Source organism: Dendrobates tinctorius, unplaced genomic scaffold (assembly GCF_039654945.1).
Source record: "Dendrobates tinctorius isolate UK_male_01 unplaced genomic scaffold, ASM3965494v1 ptg000018l, whole genome shotgun sequence".
In the NCBI taxonomy this organism is placed as follows: Eukaryota; Metazoa; Chordata; class Amphibia; order Anura; family Dendrobatidae; genus Dendrobates; species Dendrobates tinctorius.
Genome location: NW_027361686.1, coordinates 12,955,001 through 12,972,203, shown reverse-complemented (window position 1 = coordinate 12,972,203; position 17,203 = coordinate 12,955,001). Strand labels below are relative to the sequence as shown.

The 17,203-nt window shown below is 44.7% G+C and overlaps 1 protein-coding gene across 2 annotated transcripts in view; it reads left to right on the top strand.

The window, feature by feature from the left end:
* LOC141082547 (NXPE family member 2-like) overlaps nt 1–17,203 on the top strand; it is a 482,607-nt gene that overhangs the window by 452,575 nt on the left and 12,829 nt on the right. The window contains exon 6 of one of the 2 annotated variants that reach the window (XM_073566470.1): nt 14,723–14,896. In XM_073566470.1, the coding sequence (XP_073422571.1) occupies nt 14,723–14,896 (174 nt within the window). Of the gene's footprint in view, nt 1–14,722 lie in introns of both variants that reach the window. The other variant, XM_073566469.1, reaches the window with a different exon arrangement.

The window sequence follows — 17,203 nt, the reverse complement described above, 5'->3', positions numbered from 1 at the left end:
CTCTGCTCATCTTGCCAAATGGCATCGACCAGGTGCTTCTCAGGGTTCCCTGGCTCCATTGCCATTCCCCTCATATTGATTGGGCTTCAGGGAATATACTGGGTTGGAGCAAGGACTGTGAGGGAAGGTGCTTGAGGGGCAGTGTTCTGGTGGCTTCGACTGAAGTGCCTGCGGATCTCTCCGCGCTCCCTAATCCCTACCACCAGTACGCGGACGTCTTCTCCAAAAAAATCTGCGGAGACGCTTCCGCCGCACCGTCCCTACGATTGCCCGATAGATCTCTTGCCAGGCACAGAACCTCCTAGAGGCTGTGTATATCCGCTATCTCTCCCTGAGACAGAGGCTATGTCTCAATATATCAAGGAGAATCTGGCTAGAGGTTTTATCAGAAAATCGGTGTCGCCGGCTGGTGCAGGGTTCTTCGTACAGAAGAAGAACAGAGAGTTGCGTCTCTGCATTGACTACAGAGGTTTCAACGCTATAACGGTCAAAAACAAATACCCTCTCCCATTGATCTCTGAGTTATTTGACAGGCTGCGAGGGGCCCGGATATTTACAAAATTAGATCTACGGGGGGCATACAACCTGATCCGCATTCGCGAGGGAGACGAGTGGAAAACAGCTTTTAATACCAGGGATGGCCACTACAAATATCTAGTCATGCCCTTCGGCCTTTGTAATGCGCCTGCTGTCTTCCAGGATTTCATCAATGACGTCTTCCGTGACATGCTTTCTACATCAGTGGTGGTCTATCTGGATGACATACTCATCTTCTCGCCAGATCTGACCACCCACCGGAGAGACATCTGCAGGGTCTGGTAGCTCCTTTAGTTGCTCTCACTAAGAAAGGAGCTAACCCCAACGCTAGGTCTCAACAGGTCTCCAAGGCCTTCTCTATAAAATCTCATTTTGCTGGCGCTCCCATCTTACATCGTCCTGATGTGGATAAACCGTTTATTCTGGAGGTAGATGCCTCTTCCGTCGGTGCAGGAGCAGTCCTTTTCCAGAAGGATGCTCAAGGTCGGAAGCATCCCTGCTTTTTCTTCTCTAAGACCTTCTCACCGGCGGAGAGAGCTGCTAGCAATGAAGTTGGCCCTTTCCGAGTGGAGACATCTCCTGGAGGGAGCCTGGTTTCCCTTCCAGGTGTATACGGACCATAAAAATTTGGTCTATTTACAGACGGCCCAGCGCCTGAACTCTCGTTAGGCTAGGTGGTCGCTCTTCTTTTCCCGCTTCCGCTTCACCTTGCACTACCTTTCAGGTGAGAAGAACGTCCGTGCAGATGCTCTCTCACGCTCGGTGGTTTCAGGGGAGGAAGGAGAGGCTGAGCCTCGGCTAATTCTCCCGCCGGAGAGCTTTACGACTGTGGCTCTAGTAGCTCTCGAGTTAGTGCCACCGGGCAAGACCTTGGTGCCTCCTCAGCTGTGGCCGGAGGTTCTCACCTGGGCACACGCCTCCAGGGTAGGTGGTCACTTTGCAATAAACGGACCACAGAACTCCTGGCTAGGTTGTATTGGTGGCCGCATATGACTCGAGATGTTAAGGAATACGTACAAGCATGCGTCTCGTGTGCACGGAACAGACCCTCTAGACAGAGGCCGGCGGGGCTATTGTATCCTCTGCCAGTGGCGGATAGACCTTGTGAGATGGTTGGCATGGACTTTGTGGTTGGCTTACCCAAGTCCGGTGGCAGTACAGTCATCTCGGTGGTCACCGACCATTTTTCTACGATGGTGCATTTGGTGCCACTTGCACGGTTGCCTTCCGCTCGTGGTCTTGCCACACTGTTCATAAAACACGTATTCCACCTACATGGCATGCCGGACAAAATTGTTAGTGATCAAGGTCCCCAGTTCACATCTCGGTTTTGGAGGGAGCTCTGCAGTCTACTCAGCATCGAGCTAAACCTGTCCTCCGCTTACTATCCCGAGACGAACGGCTTGGTTGAAAGAGCCAAACAAACCTTGGTCACGTACCTGCAACATTTTGTCTCTGCCAGGCAGGATGACTGGGCATCCTTGCTACCATGGGCTGAGTTTGCCCTGAACAATGCAGTGGCCAATTCCACTGGTCAGATGCCGTTTCTTTTAAATTACGGCCAATATCCGCGCGTCCCTGTCCCGATGCCATTCTCCTCCACTGACTCCAGGGAGGCAGACTGGGCAGTGGACGCTCACGACATTTGGGATCGCACTCAGGATGCTATCCGGGCCTCTAAAGAAAGGATGAGGGTGTCTGCCGACACACATCAGCGACCCACTCCAAGCTTCTCCCCCGGCAACATGGTGTGGCTCTCTACTCGAAATATCAAGCTGCGAGTTGAGTCCCCCAAGTTCGCGCCGCGATACATTGGACCTTTTAAGGTTCTCTAGCATATCAGCTCGGTGGTCTACCGCCTGGCTCTTCCTCCACACTTAGCCATTTTGGACGTTTTCCATGTGTCCCTCCTCAAACCAGTTCATATGGCCCGGGTCTCCGAGTCATCTGCCAGGTCATCAGACTTGTCGTCTGACGAGTTCGAGGTTAACGCCATTGTGGGATGCAGGATTGTCCGTGGCAAAAAATTTTATTTGGTGGATTGGAAGGGTCATGGACCGGGGCTCGGACCTGGGAGCCGGTGGAGAATATCCATGCTCCTCTCCTGATCGCAGCCTTTGAGCACAGTGAGGCCAATGTTAGGCGTCGGATTTCTGACTCTGCACAGCAGGAATCCAGAGTCGTACATCCAACGGTCTCCCATTCCCCTACGACCGCTCAGGGTCCTGCTCAGCAATCTCGGTGATCCAGGCGTCCTGCTCAGACCCGCTCTGTGAGTCTGGATGTTGCTGCCACCTCTGGTGCAGTAATGGTAGCGCAACCTGCTTTGCAGGGAACCGCTCCAGAGACTAAGTCCTCTTGCCGTGCTACTGGGCATGTCCCGCAAGATGACCTCTCAGTGGAGAGCAGGGGTCACATGCTCAGGTCCTGCATCGGATCTGATTGGTCCTTCCCAAAGTACTGGAAGGTCCCGGAAGCGCATGGCTATAAAAAGCCCGCCTGGCGGCTCGGCCATGCGCTAGTGTAGACTTATCTGCTATGTGTGTATGGTGACGGATGCATGTGTCTGGTGACTGACTTATTTGAAACCCCTTCCCTCTGATATTACAAATGGTGACAGAGTGTTGGTATTAGTCAGCGCCAGGTAGTGGCAAGCTATGGGCCACTGTGCTTACCGCGCGTATCACTAGCGTCCGACAGTGCCCAGCACTGTCATTAAGCAGCTGCATTACTGCCGCGCTGCGCTCAGCAGCACCTCTTCTGTGAAGTCAACAGGTCCAGCATTTATACCTAATTTACATTAGGCCTTCTCTGTGCTTTTAACAGAGCCTGCCTTAAGTGCCTCGGGTGACGCTAACCCGAGCGCAGTACTCCGCCTCCTGGCGAGTCTGCCGTTATTCTGCAGCGGTCTTTCCATCTACCCCACTGTGGACCCCGGGCAGCGAACGCACCTCCTATTATTTATATTTGGAGTGCTCCACCGTCCCTAACAGATTCATTGGACCTTATAAGATTTTGGAAATCCTTAATCCCGTTTCTTTCCATTTGGCTCTTCCAGTTACGTTTAAGATTCATAACGTGTTCCATAAATCCTTATTGAAGAGGTTTGTAGAGCCAGTAGTTGCCATGGCGGCGCCTCCTGACCCTGTATTGGTTAAGGGTAATTTGGAGTATGAGGTAGAAAAAATATTGGATTCTCGTTTGGATAGACGGAGACTCCAGTACTTGGTCAAACGGAAGGGTTATGGCCAGGAGGATAATTCTTGGGTCTCTGCTTCTTACATTCATGTATAAAGATTGGTTTGTGCTTTTCACCGGGCCCATCCTGACCGGCCTGGTGGTGTGGATGAGGGTTCGGTGACCCCTCCTCAAGGGGGAGGTACTGTTGTGAATTCTCTCTCTGGCTTCCCTCTGGTGATTACTGAAGGTAGTGAAGCTTCTCAGATTGACACAGGGGTTGCGAGTTCTCTTTCTGGGCTCCATCTGGCAGTTACTGGAGGTAGTGGTGCTGATCTGATTGACAGAGGCTTGCCACCTGATATTGAGGAAGACGATTGGAGATCTGGGGTTTCTGATTGGGATTTGAGACAGCTGACTCCCTCTATCCCTGCTGGTGATTTTCTTTCTGTGCCTTCTGAGGTTTGATGTCTCCTGCTCTTTCCCTGCATGGTTCAGCTAAGTGGTTAATTTGCTATTCTGTTTGCATTTGATCTGGTTTTGTCTATCTCTGCTTTGTGCGGGTCTGCTAGCTCCTGCTGGGGCTGTGCTGAATCACCGCCCATATGTTACTGTGCCAGTTTGTTTTGTCTCCCGTTATATTGGTGTCTTTTTGCTTTGCTTTCAGAATATACCAGAGTGCTGGTTTTCTGTGGCTTAGCCTGGGCCTGCTATCCTCCTTGGTGACCCATTGATAACACCCCGGCACCTGAGATATTCATCTGTCCCCGTTCCACAACCGCGTGCAGCTCTGTCTTTCGGGTCTCGGCAGTGACTGTTCAGGCAGAGGGCGTGCACTAACCACGTCATCGTGCCCTATGACCTGAACGTCACAGTCACAGCATGGTTTCTGTAGTCTCTGCTTTTCAGATGGTCTCCAGCACTGCAGCTCCTTCCAGTGTTCAGCACATATTCATTACTTTAATGAGCGGTACCACGTGACCACTAAACACAGGAAAAGCTGCGGCGCCGGAGACCATCTGAAAAGCAGGGACTGCAGAGACCGCACCAGGAGGGGGTGAGTATGATCTGACAGCCGCTTCCCCGCCGAACCCCAGGATAATGACTCGAGGGGCACTTTCAGCCTAAAAAAGGGCTGAAAATCTCGGTTTATACTTGAATATATACAGTATGTGTATATATAAGTCAATATAGTATGATATTGAATTGAAGCTCTCCCTCTTCATGGAGGTTTTTAGCCCTGTCTATTTCATCCTATATATTCTTTCATTATTTTATATTAATTATCAATAAATATTTGATTTTTTAAACAAAACTTTAATCTTTTTGTGGGTATCACTTCCGGTCTGGTGGCGACAGTACTACAACAGATATTTTCTTGACATTTATTATTCGGAGTGTCTAACCACTAATTATCCTTTTTGACACTTAGAATTACTGCATTAAAGGCAGCTGTCTTACATAGTCACCTTTATAAAGGACTCCTGGCCACAGACTCAATCAGTCAGACTCTAACCTCTACAACATTGGCAAGACCAAAGAGCTTTATAAAGATGTCAGGGACAAGATCATAGACCTGCACAAAGCTGGAATGAGCTACAAAACCATAAGTAAGATGCTGGGTGAGAAGGTGACAACTGTTGGTGCAATAGTAAGAAAATGGAAGAAATACAAAAATCCGAATCTAGGATTGATTTGATTGTTACAAATGCATTTTCTCTCACTAGATTTAAGGAAATCTCCATTGGAAACAGAACCATTTCTGACCACACTCTGGTTTTGGCAAACTTTTATTGGGTCCTCCCTTGAAGAATGCCAAACTCTGGAAGTGTAGTGCAAACATTTTTCATAATCCAATCCACAAGACCGTCATCCAGGAAGCTTTAGATAACTTCTTTAGAGAAAATAGAGCTGAAGTGACAAACCCGTTCATCAATTGGTGTGCTCACAAGGCAGTTGTGAGAGGCGTCATTATTAGCATTACGTCCAAATTAAAGAAAGAGAATAGGAAAAAATTAACGCCACTCTACTATCAATTCGAAAACTTGAAAGTACCATTGTGAACCTTGCCTCACCATCTCCTACCCTAAAAATAGAACTTGCTAAACTAAGATAAGAACTCAGGACTCAGCTGAACTCCCCCTATGAAGCAATAGTAAAATCTTCTAAGTATAATTATTACACGTCTCTCAATAAACCCACGAGGTACATGGCCAATCGAATCAAAAACAAAAGAATTCATAATAAAATTAATATAATTAGTTCGATTAATGGTATCTCTAAACTTTCACATCCCCAGGAAATAGCAAATGAATTTGCAAACTTCTACGCCAAGCTGTATAATTCGAACCCTGACCCTAAACCGCTTTCCCAAAACCTAGCAAAAATTGATAACTATCTATCAACAATAAATTTGCCTTCTTTATCTTCCGATGATATAGTGTTCTTGTCAGCCCCGTTTACTTCTATTGAAATTGAAGACACTGTCAAGAAACTTAATCTCCACAAATCCCCAAGTCCCAATGGGCTAACCAATGCCTATTACAAAGCCTTTCTCCCCTCACCTTACCGAGGTGTTTAATTATGCCTCAGGAAAAGGAGCGTTTACATCTGAAATGCTGATGACTTCGATCTCGGTCATCCCCAAAATGAAAGGGGATCCTGAAGCCATAGAGAACTTCCACCCTATTTCGCTAATTAACACAGATATCAAGTTGTATTCTAAGATCATAGCGAATAGGCTTAGTCTGATAATCCCTAAACTGATCAGCAATGATCAGATGGGCTTTACAAAAGGGAGACAACCAGTGGATGCAACAAGGCGAATCATCAATACCATAAAATGGGCTAACTCATTGAAAACACCCATTGTTCTGTTGTCACTCGATGCCGAGAAGGCATTCGACAGACTTAGTTGGTGCTTTCTCAGGCAGACACTCTAAAAATTCAGGTTCGATGATAATCTGATATCCTTCATCATGGCCCTATATTCAGACCCAAGAGCCAGTGTAATTTGTAACAACCATGTCTCAGAGCCATTTACCATAGCAAATGGCACTAGACAAGGCTGACCCCTCTCCCCCATTCTATTTAATTTAGCTATGGAACCCCTGGTCGAACCAATCAGAAAAAAAGCCAAAATAGTAGGTTTAAACACCTTAAATTGTCATCATAAGATCAGTCTTTTTGCTGATGTAATCCTCACTTTAACCAAACCCGAGATCTCCATCCCTGAGGCTCTCAGAATTTAACAAATTCTCATCATTGTCTAATTTTAAAATCAATGAACCCAAGTCTAACATTCTCCCATTAAACATCAGTAAGGACCAAACCAGATGATTAAAACTGCAACCTCTCTTAACTGGTGTGACAAGGAATTTACCTTACATATTTGGGAATCACGGTGATCAGTAACCTCACTGCGTTAGTTAAATCCAACCTTAAAAAACTATCTGAATTAATAAATAAGGATTGCATGATTTTCAGGGATAGATCTCTATCATGGTGGGGAAGGATCCTTACAACAAAGCTCTTTACTTTGCCATAAATATTATGCATGTTAAGGTGTATACCACTCCCTATCCCTTCCATCCATCTATCTAACTTACAAGCACAGATTAACTCTTTCATTTGGGGCTACAAGAAGCCCAGAACGGCCATTCAAACTTTATTTAAGAAAAGATTGAATGGAGGTATAAGCATCCCAAACATCACAGCCCACTATTATTCTTTGTTACTTTAACAAAGTGCCCATTGGTTACTAGATTCAGATCCTCCGGCTTGGTTTGACTTGGAGTCTACACTTAATAACAATAAGCACCCAAGATCTATAATCTATAATGCCATAGCTAACAACCTTCCAAACTCTGCTGCCCATCCGATCTTTCAAGCTGTTGCACTTGCCTGGTTTAAGATCTCTAAACCAAAGAGAGGATCCCATAAAATGACCATCCTTAAAAAACTCCCTCTAACACTCCTTTACTCTATGACTAACCATTCACTATCCCCCATCTGGGCTGATTTAAAAATATCAAACTTAGGCTAGTTTCACACTTGCTTTTTTTTGCAGCGCGTTTTTCCCGCAAAAAAACGCATTGAAAAAACGCATACATAAGCATACAACTGCAGCGTTTTTTTCAAGCATTTTTATGAGCATGCATGAAAAAAACGCAGCGTTTTTATGCGTTTGTATGCGTTTTTAGTGCGTTTTTACCACGTTTGCGTTTTTTTCCAACATTTTTAGGTGGCCCCTCACACTACCCAAACCATGACTTTACTAACCCTGACCCTAACCCTAACCCTAACCCTGACCCTAACCCTAACCCTGACCCTAACCCTTAACCAAATCATACTTAACCCTAACCCAAACCCTAAACCCTAACTAACCCTAACCCTAACCCTGACCCTAACCCTAACCCTAACCCTGACCCTAACCCTAACCCTGACCCTAACCCTAACCCTAACCCTGACCCTAACCCTTAACAAAACCATACTTAACCCTAACCCTGACCCTAACCCTAACCCTAACCCTGACCCTAACCCTAACCCTGACCCTAACCCTTAACAAAACCATACTTAACCCTAATCCTGACCCTAACCCTGACCCTAATCCTTAACAAAACCATACTTAACCCTAACCCTGACCCTAACCCTAACCCTGACCCTAACCCTGACCCTAACCCTAACCCTAACCCTGACCCTAACCCTTAACAAAACCATACTTAACCCTAATCCTGACCCTAACCCTGACCCTAACCCTTAACAAAACCATACTTAACCCTAACCCTGACCCTAACCCTAACCCTGACCCCAACCCTAACCCTGACCCTAACCCTAACCCTAACCCTAACCCTGACCCTAACCCTTAACAAAACCATACTTAACCCTAATCCTGACCCTAACCCTGACCCTAACCCTTAACCAAACCATACTTAACCCTAACCCTGACCCAAACCCCAACCCTAACCCTGACCCTAACCCTAACCCTAAACCCCCTTAACTAACCCTAACTCTAACCCAAACCCCTAAATTCCATGGTTAAAAAAAAAAACGCATATGCAAAAAAACGCATACATGAGCATGCCAGTGCGCACATATGCGCATCCATAGGCTATAATGGCCATTTTTAGCGCAAAACGTGCGCATATGTGCGCATGCGCTTTTTTGCAGGGCCAAAAAATGCAACATGCTGCGTCTGGAAAATACCAACGCACACCCCAAAAAAACGCAGCGCATGAAAATCGCATACATGCGCTTACCAGTGCGCAGGTATGCGCACCCATGTTAAATATAGGGGAAAAAACGCATGCGCAGGTATGCGTTTTTTTCCAGCGCTAAAAAACGCAAATGTGAAACCAGCCTTAGAAGACATTTTCAATGGGGCGGAATTTTTATCCTTTAAAACACTAAAAACTAAATTTAATATCTCCCCGTCCCTGTTTCTCGAATACCTTACTCTTAAGGATAATATAAAAATATTTCTTGGCAAGAAACTAAACTTCACTGAGTCATCCATAAAAATACTAAATAATTGTGGTCATCGTATTTTCTGGAGCCATGGCTTCGTTTATGATAGCTACAACCAAGATACGGCCTTGACAAAAAGCCCTTCAATGCTGAGATGGGAGAAAGACTTAAACTCTTTCTTCACTGTAGAAGACTGGGAGGACGCTCTCTCTTTATCATATCACTCGGTACTCTCCATGTCATTGCAGGAGACCCATTTTAAAATTGTATCATGTTGGTACTATACCCCCAATAGACTTGCTCATATTGGGACTACGAACTCTCCTTTATGCTGGAGGGACTGCGGCCAGAAGGGAGACATCCTACATGTTTTTTGGAGTTGCCCAATGGTTAATTCCTTGTGGTCGCAGATCTCCTCCCGCATTATTAGCAAACTTACAGGCAAAACCACAACCCTCACACTTCACTCGGACTTTCTCTTAATCTAGAGGAATTGGACCCTGCCTTAAAAGATATAGTCATCCATGTTTGTCTTGTGGTAAAAAATTCCATTGCATTCCATTGGAAGAATCGTTTCCTTCCCAAAGTTGATGATATCTTACAGTTGATCACTCAGCACAGATCTCATGAGTTGCATTTTGCATTGGCTAATGACCAACTCAGTAACTTCTACAAGAAATGGTCTAAATGGGACCAAACTTTCCCTACTCCTATTGCTTGAATGAATCCTTTCACACTTAGTAATCACTATATATTAAAAACTGTTTTAGTTTTGCCTCTGACATAACTGATCTTGTTTCTACCATTTGACATAGGGTTAGATTTGAAATGACACTCATTAAGCTCATTTTGTGTGTTTTTATGTTCTTTATTTCTGTTATCATTACTATTGCATAATCTTGTTTTCTACGTGTTTAGGCGTTGGTAAAATCCGTTTGTAAAATGACAACATTAATGCATGTTCTGCATTTTCTTTACATGTTGTCAGCTTGTGATTTCCCTACTTCCCCTTATCTTTTCCTTCTCTTCCCCTTCCCATCCCTCCCCCCCTTTTCCCCTGTCTTCCCCTCGCCCCATTGTTAAAAGAATAAAATCTTTGGAAAAGAAATACAAAATGACTGTCAATCAACATCGATCTTGGGCGCCATGCAAAATCTCCGCTCGTGAGTTATCCTTGATCATGAGGAAGGTGAGAGATCAGCCTAAAACTACACAAGGGGAACTTATTAATGATCTCAAGGCAGCTGGGACCACAGTCACCAAGGAAACCATTGGTAACACATTGCGCCTTAAAGGTTTAAAATTCTGCGGTGCCAGCAAGGTCCCCCTGCTCAAGAAGGCACATGTGCAGGCCCATCTGAAGTTTGCCGATGAACACCTGGATGATTCTGTGAGTGACTGGGAAAATGTGCTGTGGTCAGATAAGACAAAAATTGAGGTCTTTGGCAATAACTCAATTCGTCATGTTTGGAGGAAGAGAAATTCTCCCTGTGACCCAAAGAACACTGTCCCTACTGTCAAGCATGAAGGTGGAAACATTATGGTTTGGGGGTGTTTCTCTGCTAAGGGCACACAACTACTTTACCGCATAAATGGGAGAATGTATGAAGCTATGTACTGTAAAATCCTGAGTGACAACCTCCTTCCCTCCGCCAGGACACTGAAAATGGGTCATGGCTGGGTCTTCCAGCAAGACAATAATCCCAAAAATACAGCTAAGGCAGCAAAGTGTGGCTCAAAAAGAAACACATTAAGGTCATGGAGTGGCCTAACCAGTCTCCAGACCTTAATCCCATAGAAAACAGCCTCCAAATCTTAATGATTTAGAGATGATCTGCAAAGAGGAGTGGACCAAAATTCCTCCTGACATGTGCGCAAACCTCGTCATCAACTACAAAAAGCGTCTGACTGCTGTACTTGCCAACAAAGGTTTTGACTCTTAGTATTAAGTTTTGTTTGCCAGAGGGATCAGATACTTATTTCTCACTGCAAAATGCAAATAAATTTATATAATTTATACAATGTTATTTTCTGGATGGTGTGTTAAATATTCTATCTCTCAATATTAAAGTTAACCTACCCTTAAAATTATAGACTTGCCTTTGTAAGTGGGCAAACTTACAAAATCAGCAAGGGATCACATACTTAGATACCCCACTGTATGTTGCTTCGTACAATATGTAACATGGTTTCCTGTGTATTATATACAGTAGTAAAAGGAGGAGGCAACTGACGGAAATCCTGTCACAGTCTTCTCATTTTGTTGTCTGTCTTTTTATAGTAAGTAGAGAAAGAGTTAGGCCACATGCACACATTCGGTATTTGGTGAATTTTTTACCCCAGTATTTATAAGCCAAAACCCGAAGTGGGTGATAAATGCAGAAGGGGTGCAAATGTTTCTATTATGCTTTTCCTCTGACCATTCCACTCCTGGTTTTAGCTTACAAATACTGGGGTAAAAAATTCATCAAATACTGAATGCATGTGGCCATAGATTTACAGTGTCATGATCCAGTCCGGGTTTTGAGTCCTGTCTGCCCCTTTCCCGGACTGATCATGTCAAGGGTTAAAACTTCGCCTGGCCTCGTTTTGGGTTCAGGTCAGCTATTTCTTCCTGCTGCATCCTGCAGGACTTGTCAGTTATAATTTCTGCCTACGGCATGAGTATCTGTCTCTAGTAGTACCCTGATTTGTCCTGCTGTGCTTTCTGACCTTGCCCGCATCTGTTCCTCCCTCTCTACCCATTCCGTCTTAGTGTTTCCTGATTGCTTTTGGATTTCCCGGTGTTTGATTCGGCTTTGACTCTGACTGGACGTTGCCTCTGGCCCCTGGTACTTCTGTCTTTTGTCTAGTATTGACCCTTTGGCTCTCTACTGACTCTGCGCTTGTTTTTCCCTTTGTATTGCATGACGGTCTAGGTTTTGACTAGGCTTGTTTGACTATTCTGCTGCCACCAGGTGGTAGCTTCGCTGCAGCACTGCAGGTCTGCTCTTGCTGACTTGTTACCAGCCTTCCATTCTGTTGCCATTTAGTGGAAGTTGCAGGTACCTGCATAGCTGCAGCGTGATATACAGACAGCTTAATTCTTCTTTTGTAGATTTAACTATCCTTTATCTGGACTGAATTACAGTGGGGAAAAAAGTATTTAGTCAGCCACGGATTGCGCAAGTTCTCCCACTTAAAAAGATGAGAGAGGCCTGTAATTGACATCATAGGTCGACCACAACTAGGAGAGTCAAAATGAGAAAACAAATCCAGAAAATCACCTTGTCTGATTTGGCAAGATTTATTTTTCAAATTATGGTGGAAAATACATATTTGGTCATTAACAAAAGTTCATCTCAATATTTTGTTATATATCCTTTGTTGGCAATGACAGAGGTCAAATGTTTTCTGTAAGTCTTCACAAGGTTGGCACACACTATTGGTGGTATGTTGACTCATTCCTCAATGCAGATCTTCTCTAGAGCAGTGATGTTTTGGGCCTGTCGCTGGGCAACATGAATTTTCTATTGGGTTGAGATCTGGAGACTGGCTAGGCCACTCCAGGACCTTCATGTGCTTCTTACGAAGCCACTCCTTTGTTGCCCTGGCAGTGTGCTTGGGATCATTATCATGCTGAAAGACCCATCCATGTTTCATCTTTAATGCCCTTGCTGATGGATGGAAGTTTTGCACTTAAAATCTCACGATACATGGCCTCATTCATTCTTTCATGTACACGGATCAGTCATCCTGGTCCCTTTGCAGAGAAACAGACCCAAAGTATGATGTTGCCACCCCCTTCACAGTAGGTATAATGTTCTTTGGATGCCACTCAGCAATCTGTCTTCTCCAAACAAGACGAGTTTTGTTTGTACCAAACAGTTCTACTTTGGTTTCTTCAGACCATATGACATTCTCCCAATACTCTTCTGGATAATCCAAATGCTCTCTAGCAAACTTCATACAGGCCCGGACATGTACTTGCTTAAAGGGAATCTGTCACCCCTTTTTTGAGATATTATATAATGATATCATTCAACTGTGTGTCACATAAGGATTCTCTTAGTACTTTTGCTTCCCCCTGACGCCGCACCTTTCATGCATAAATACCTTTTTTATATTGGTTCAGATGTATGTAAACTCCCGCTGTCCGGTCCGCTGGGCGGGGCTTATTCACCTCCTCCCCCCCTCCCTGTCTTGCACCATGCATTTCTTCTTGTGTAGAGCAAGACAGGGAGGGGGGAGCAGTTGAATAAGCCCCGCCCATCGGACCGGAACGTGGCAGTTTACATACATCTGAACCGATATAAAAAAGGTATGCATGAAAGGTGCGGGGTCAGGGGGAAGCAAAAGTACTAAGAGAATCCTTATGTGACACACAATTGAATGATATCATTATATGATATCTCAAAAAAGGGGTGACAGATTCCCTTTAAGCAGGGGGACACATCTGGATCTGCAGGATCTGAGACCATAGCGGAGTAGTGTGTTACTGATGGTAGCCTTTGTTACAGTGGTTCCAGCTCTATGCAGGTCATTCACTAGGTCCCCCGTGGGGTTCTGGGATTTTTGCTCTCCATTTTTGTGATCATTTTGCCCCCACGGAGGGGGGTTCTTGCATGGAGCCACAGATCGAAGGAGTTTATCGGTGGTCTTGTATGTCTTCCATTTTCTTATTATTGATCCCATAGTTGATTTCATCACACCAAGCTGCTTGCCCATTGCAGATTCAGTCTTCCCGGTCCTGTGCAGGGCTACAATTTTGTTTCTGGTGTCCTTTGACAGCTCTTTGATCTTCACCATAATGGAGTTTGGAGTATGACTGTTTGAGGTTGTGAACAGGTGTCTTTCATACTGATAACAAGTTCAAACTGGTGCCATTACTACAGGTAATGAGTGGAGGACAGAGGAGCCTCTTAAAGAAGAAGTTACAGGTCTGTGAGAGCCAGAACTCTTGCATGTTTTAGGTGACGAAATAATTATTTTTCGCCAAAATTTGCAAAATAAATCTTGCCAAATCAGACAAGGTGATTTTTTGGATTTGTTTTCATCATAGTTGTGGTCTACCTATGATGTCAATTACAGGCCTCTCTCATCTTTTTAAGTGGGTGAACTGCAGAAATGGTGGCTGACTAAATACTTTTTTCCCCACTGTATGCACAAGGATATAAATAAATAACAATATCCTGTATGAAGTAAAGGGTTCCGATGGGAGATGAAGTAACCTTTCTCACTGATTTGTATTTTGCTTATTCACTGCCCATTTAAATGCAAAGGTGAATTAATTTCCCATGTTTCTGATTCACTTTGGGTGAAACCAAAAAATAAACACACCAAATCCCACACGATCTGTTAGGTAACTGTGATGATATATTCATAGAAACTGAAATAACAAAATGCTGATGGAAATGTAGTTCTATTCATCTTAATGGAACTGTTTCTACAGAACCCATACAGATATAAAATCATTCTTATATATAGACATTTCTATAATTATATTTTGTAACACTTATGCACAAATTCCATATATTTAATTGCTGTCATATTTTTTTTTTAGCGCTGACACCATTCAGTCTCTATGATGATAACTGGGCACGTCAGATATTGAGCTTGGATGTGAAGAAGAATATGAAAATATCTTGGAAAAGGCACACCTTCCCATTCCTTACTGGCTCCTATCAGTCCTTTAAAGAGGAGCGAACCATTGCCCGAGAAATTGATTTAATCAGAGGTGACCAGCGAACTGTAATTGTACTAAACATTGGAATGCATTTTAGAGCATATCCCATTCATTATTTCATCAGGAGGCTCTATAATATTCGTCGCGCAATAGAGCGCTTATTTATTAGAAGCCCAGAGACTAAAGTGATAATTAAGACAGAGAATACAAGCTCCATGTTGAATAATTTTGAAACAGTGAGTGATTTTCATGCTTCTGTACATTACTTTGTCATGGAAATAATCTTCAAGGATCTCAACATTGGCTTTGTTAATGGCTGGGATATGACCAATGCATTTGATACAAATGAAATCCATCCTCCTGAGAAAGTTATTGAGAATGAGGTTAGAATGCTAATGACATATATATGTTAACGAAATCATTTAGCAGGAAGAATACTTATTTTTCTTTCCACCGTCCATCTAACAGCCTAAAAAGTAGACTTGAATTAGATATGTTTGACCCATTTCTGACTTTTTTACACCATTGGATTTTCAGTTATAACACTGACTTGCACATCTGACTAATTTCTCTAAGATTGTTATAATAATTTTTATTTCTATATCGCCAACATATTCTTCAGCACATTACATTAAAGAGGGGACTTGTACAAACAAGAAAAGACATTATGTCATGTGCGTGGATCATGAACTCACTGTGCCACAGTCTGGGCTTACCTTTGGAGGGATGTGGCTAAGCAGCTACCTGGTTTTCACAAGAGCTCCTGATGGTGGAGTTAGGCTTGAGCTGCAGGTAGCTAACAGGTACCACTCCAAGGGCAGTTCCTGGTACTCCAGCAGCTGACCCAATGGTCGAAATTACAGACAGGACTGGACACTGGTGCAGGTTCAGATAGTGCAAATCCTGGAACACTTGAAACTGGTGCAGGTTCAGGTTCCGCTGGAGCAGCACTCTGCAGCAGAACTGGAGCAGCTTCAAGTTCAGGTACCCCTGGATCCGCTTCAGGAACATGTATCGCCGCAGCAGCTTGAGGCTCACATACTGCCGGAGTGGTTTCAGGACAGGTTCTGGGTTATACAACATAGGTCACAGACACAGGTTCAAGTTCTGACTAAATGGGTTCTACAATATATTCAGAAACTAACAGAATAAGGAACAGTTCAGGAATAGATTGAGGGACCAGACAATTAACTAGCAGGGACAGACTCATGCTAACACTAAGGAGGATTTGTACAAGCACCTCTCTACAGGGGAGCATGCCTTAAATACTAAGTGCCTCACAGCTATTGGATGGGGGCATTTCAAAAGTGAGAATGTTACCCTTTTAAGTATCAAGGAGTGCATGCACTAGGTGCACCACCGTGAGACCTGCATGAGGTGTGCAGGCTTAGGAGACCAAGTACTCAAGCAGAGAACAGAGACACCACAGAGCAGCTGGGGCAGTATGTCTGTGTCCCTGCCAGAAGGAGGGATAGAGAACATGCTGGAATGCTGGCATTAGCGTTACAGTATCTCCCCCTTCTTCTTCAGGCCTGCTAGAATTCTCTGCAGAAGTGGGGCACAGATTTTCTTTTTGAATTCCCATGATATCTGTTGAAGGCCAAATTCTCTGTATTGTATGGTCCGTGCGGAGGTGGAGCGCCCGACCAGGGCTGGCAGGGTACTCGGTACCGGGCCCGATGATCTCAATGGAAGTTGTCACGGAAGCTGTGACCCGGTCCGTGGCCCTGGGGCTCCATGGCAAAAAGGGATGAATAGAGTTTATGAATAGTTTGTGACGCCACCTGTGGTGTTCGGCAAGTGAGATGTTAGGCCGACGCTGCATGCAGATCCTCTGGGACTGGTGGTGTGTTGCAGCCAAGATAGTGAAGCTCCCCACCGGTGGAGCTGTAGTCCCAGGGCAGTGTAAATGTAGGGGTAGCTGAGAGGCGCAGGCAGTGTAGAAGCTGGTACCCAGATGTAGCGGTACCAGGGGTGTTGGTGCAGGAATGAATGGAGGACACCAGGGGTTGTAGTTCCAAAGCTTTACTCACAGTCTGTAGTACACACAGGTGCCTGCCTCCATGCTGTGTCCTCCGGGTCAGGGGCTCAGTCGACCTCCAGGCAAGATAGGACGCTCCCTTCCAACACTCCGCCAACATGTGCCTTTCTGAACGTCTCCTCTATAGCGCCTCTAAGTGTGAAGATCTCCTAGTACTGAGTTATACTGGAGTTCCTCCTTTAAGATGTTCCCAAGAACTCTACATGTATGGCAGACAGCTGTAGCCTGCTTCGGGGACTCCTTACTCCTGAGTCCCTGCTCAGTATCAATGTTGCTGTTGTGCCCCCAAGTCTTAGATGGGAGTAGTGCATTTACAG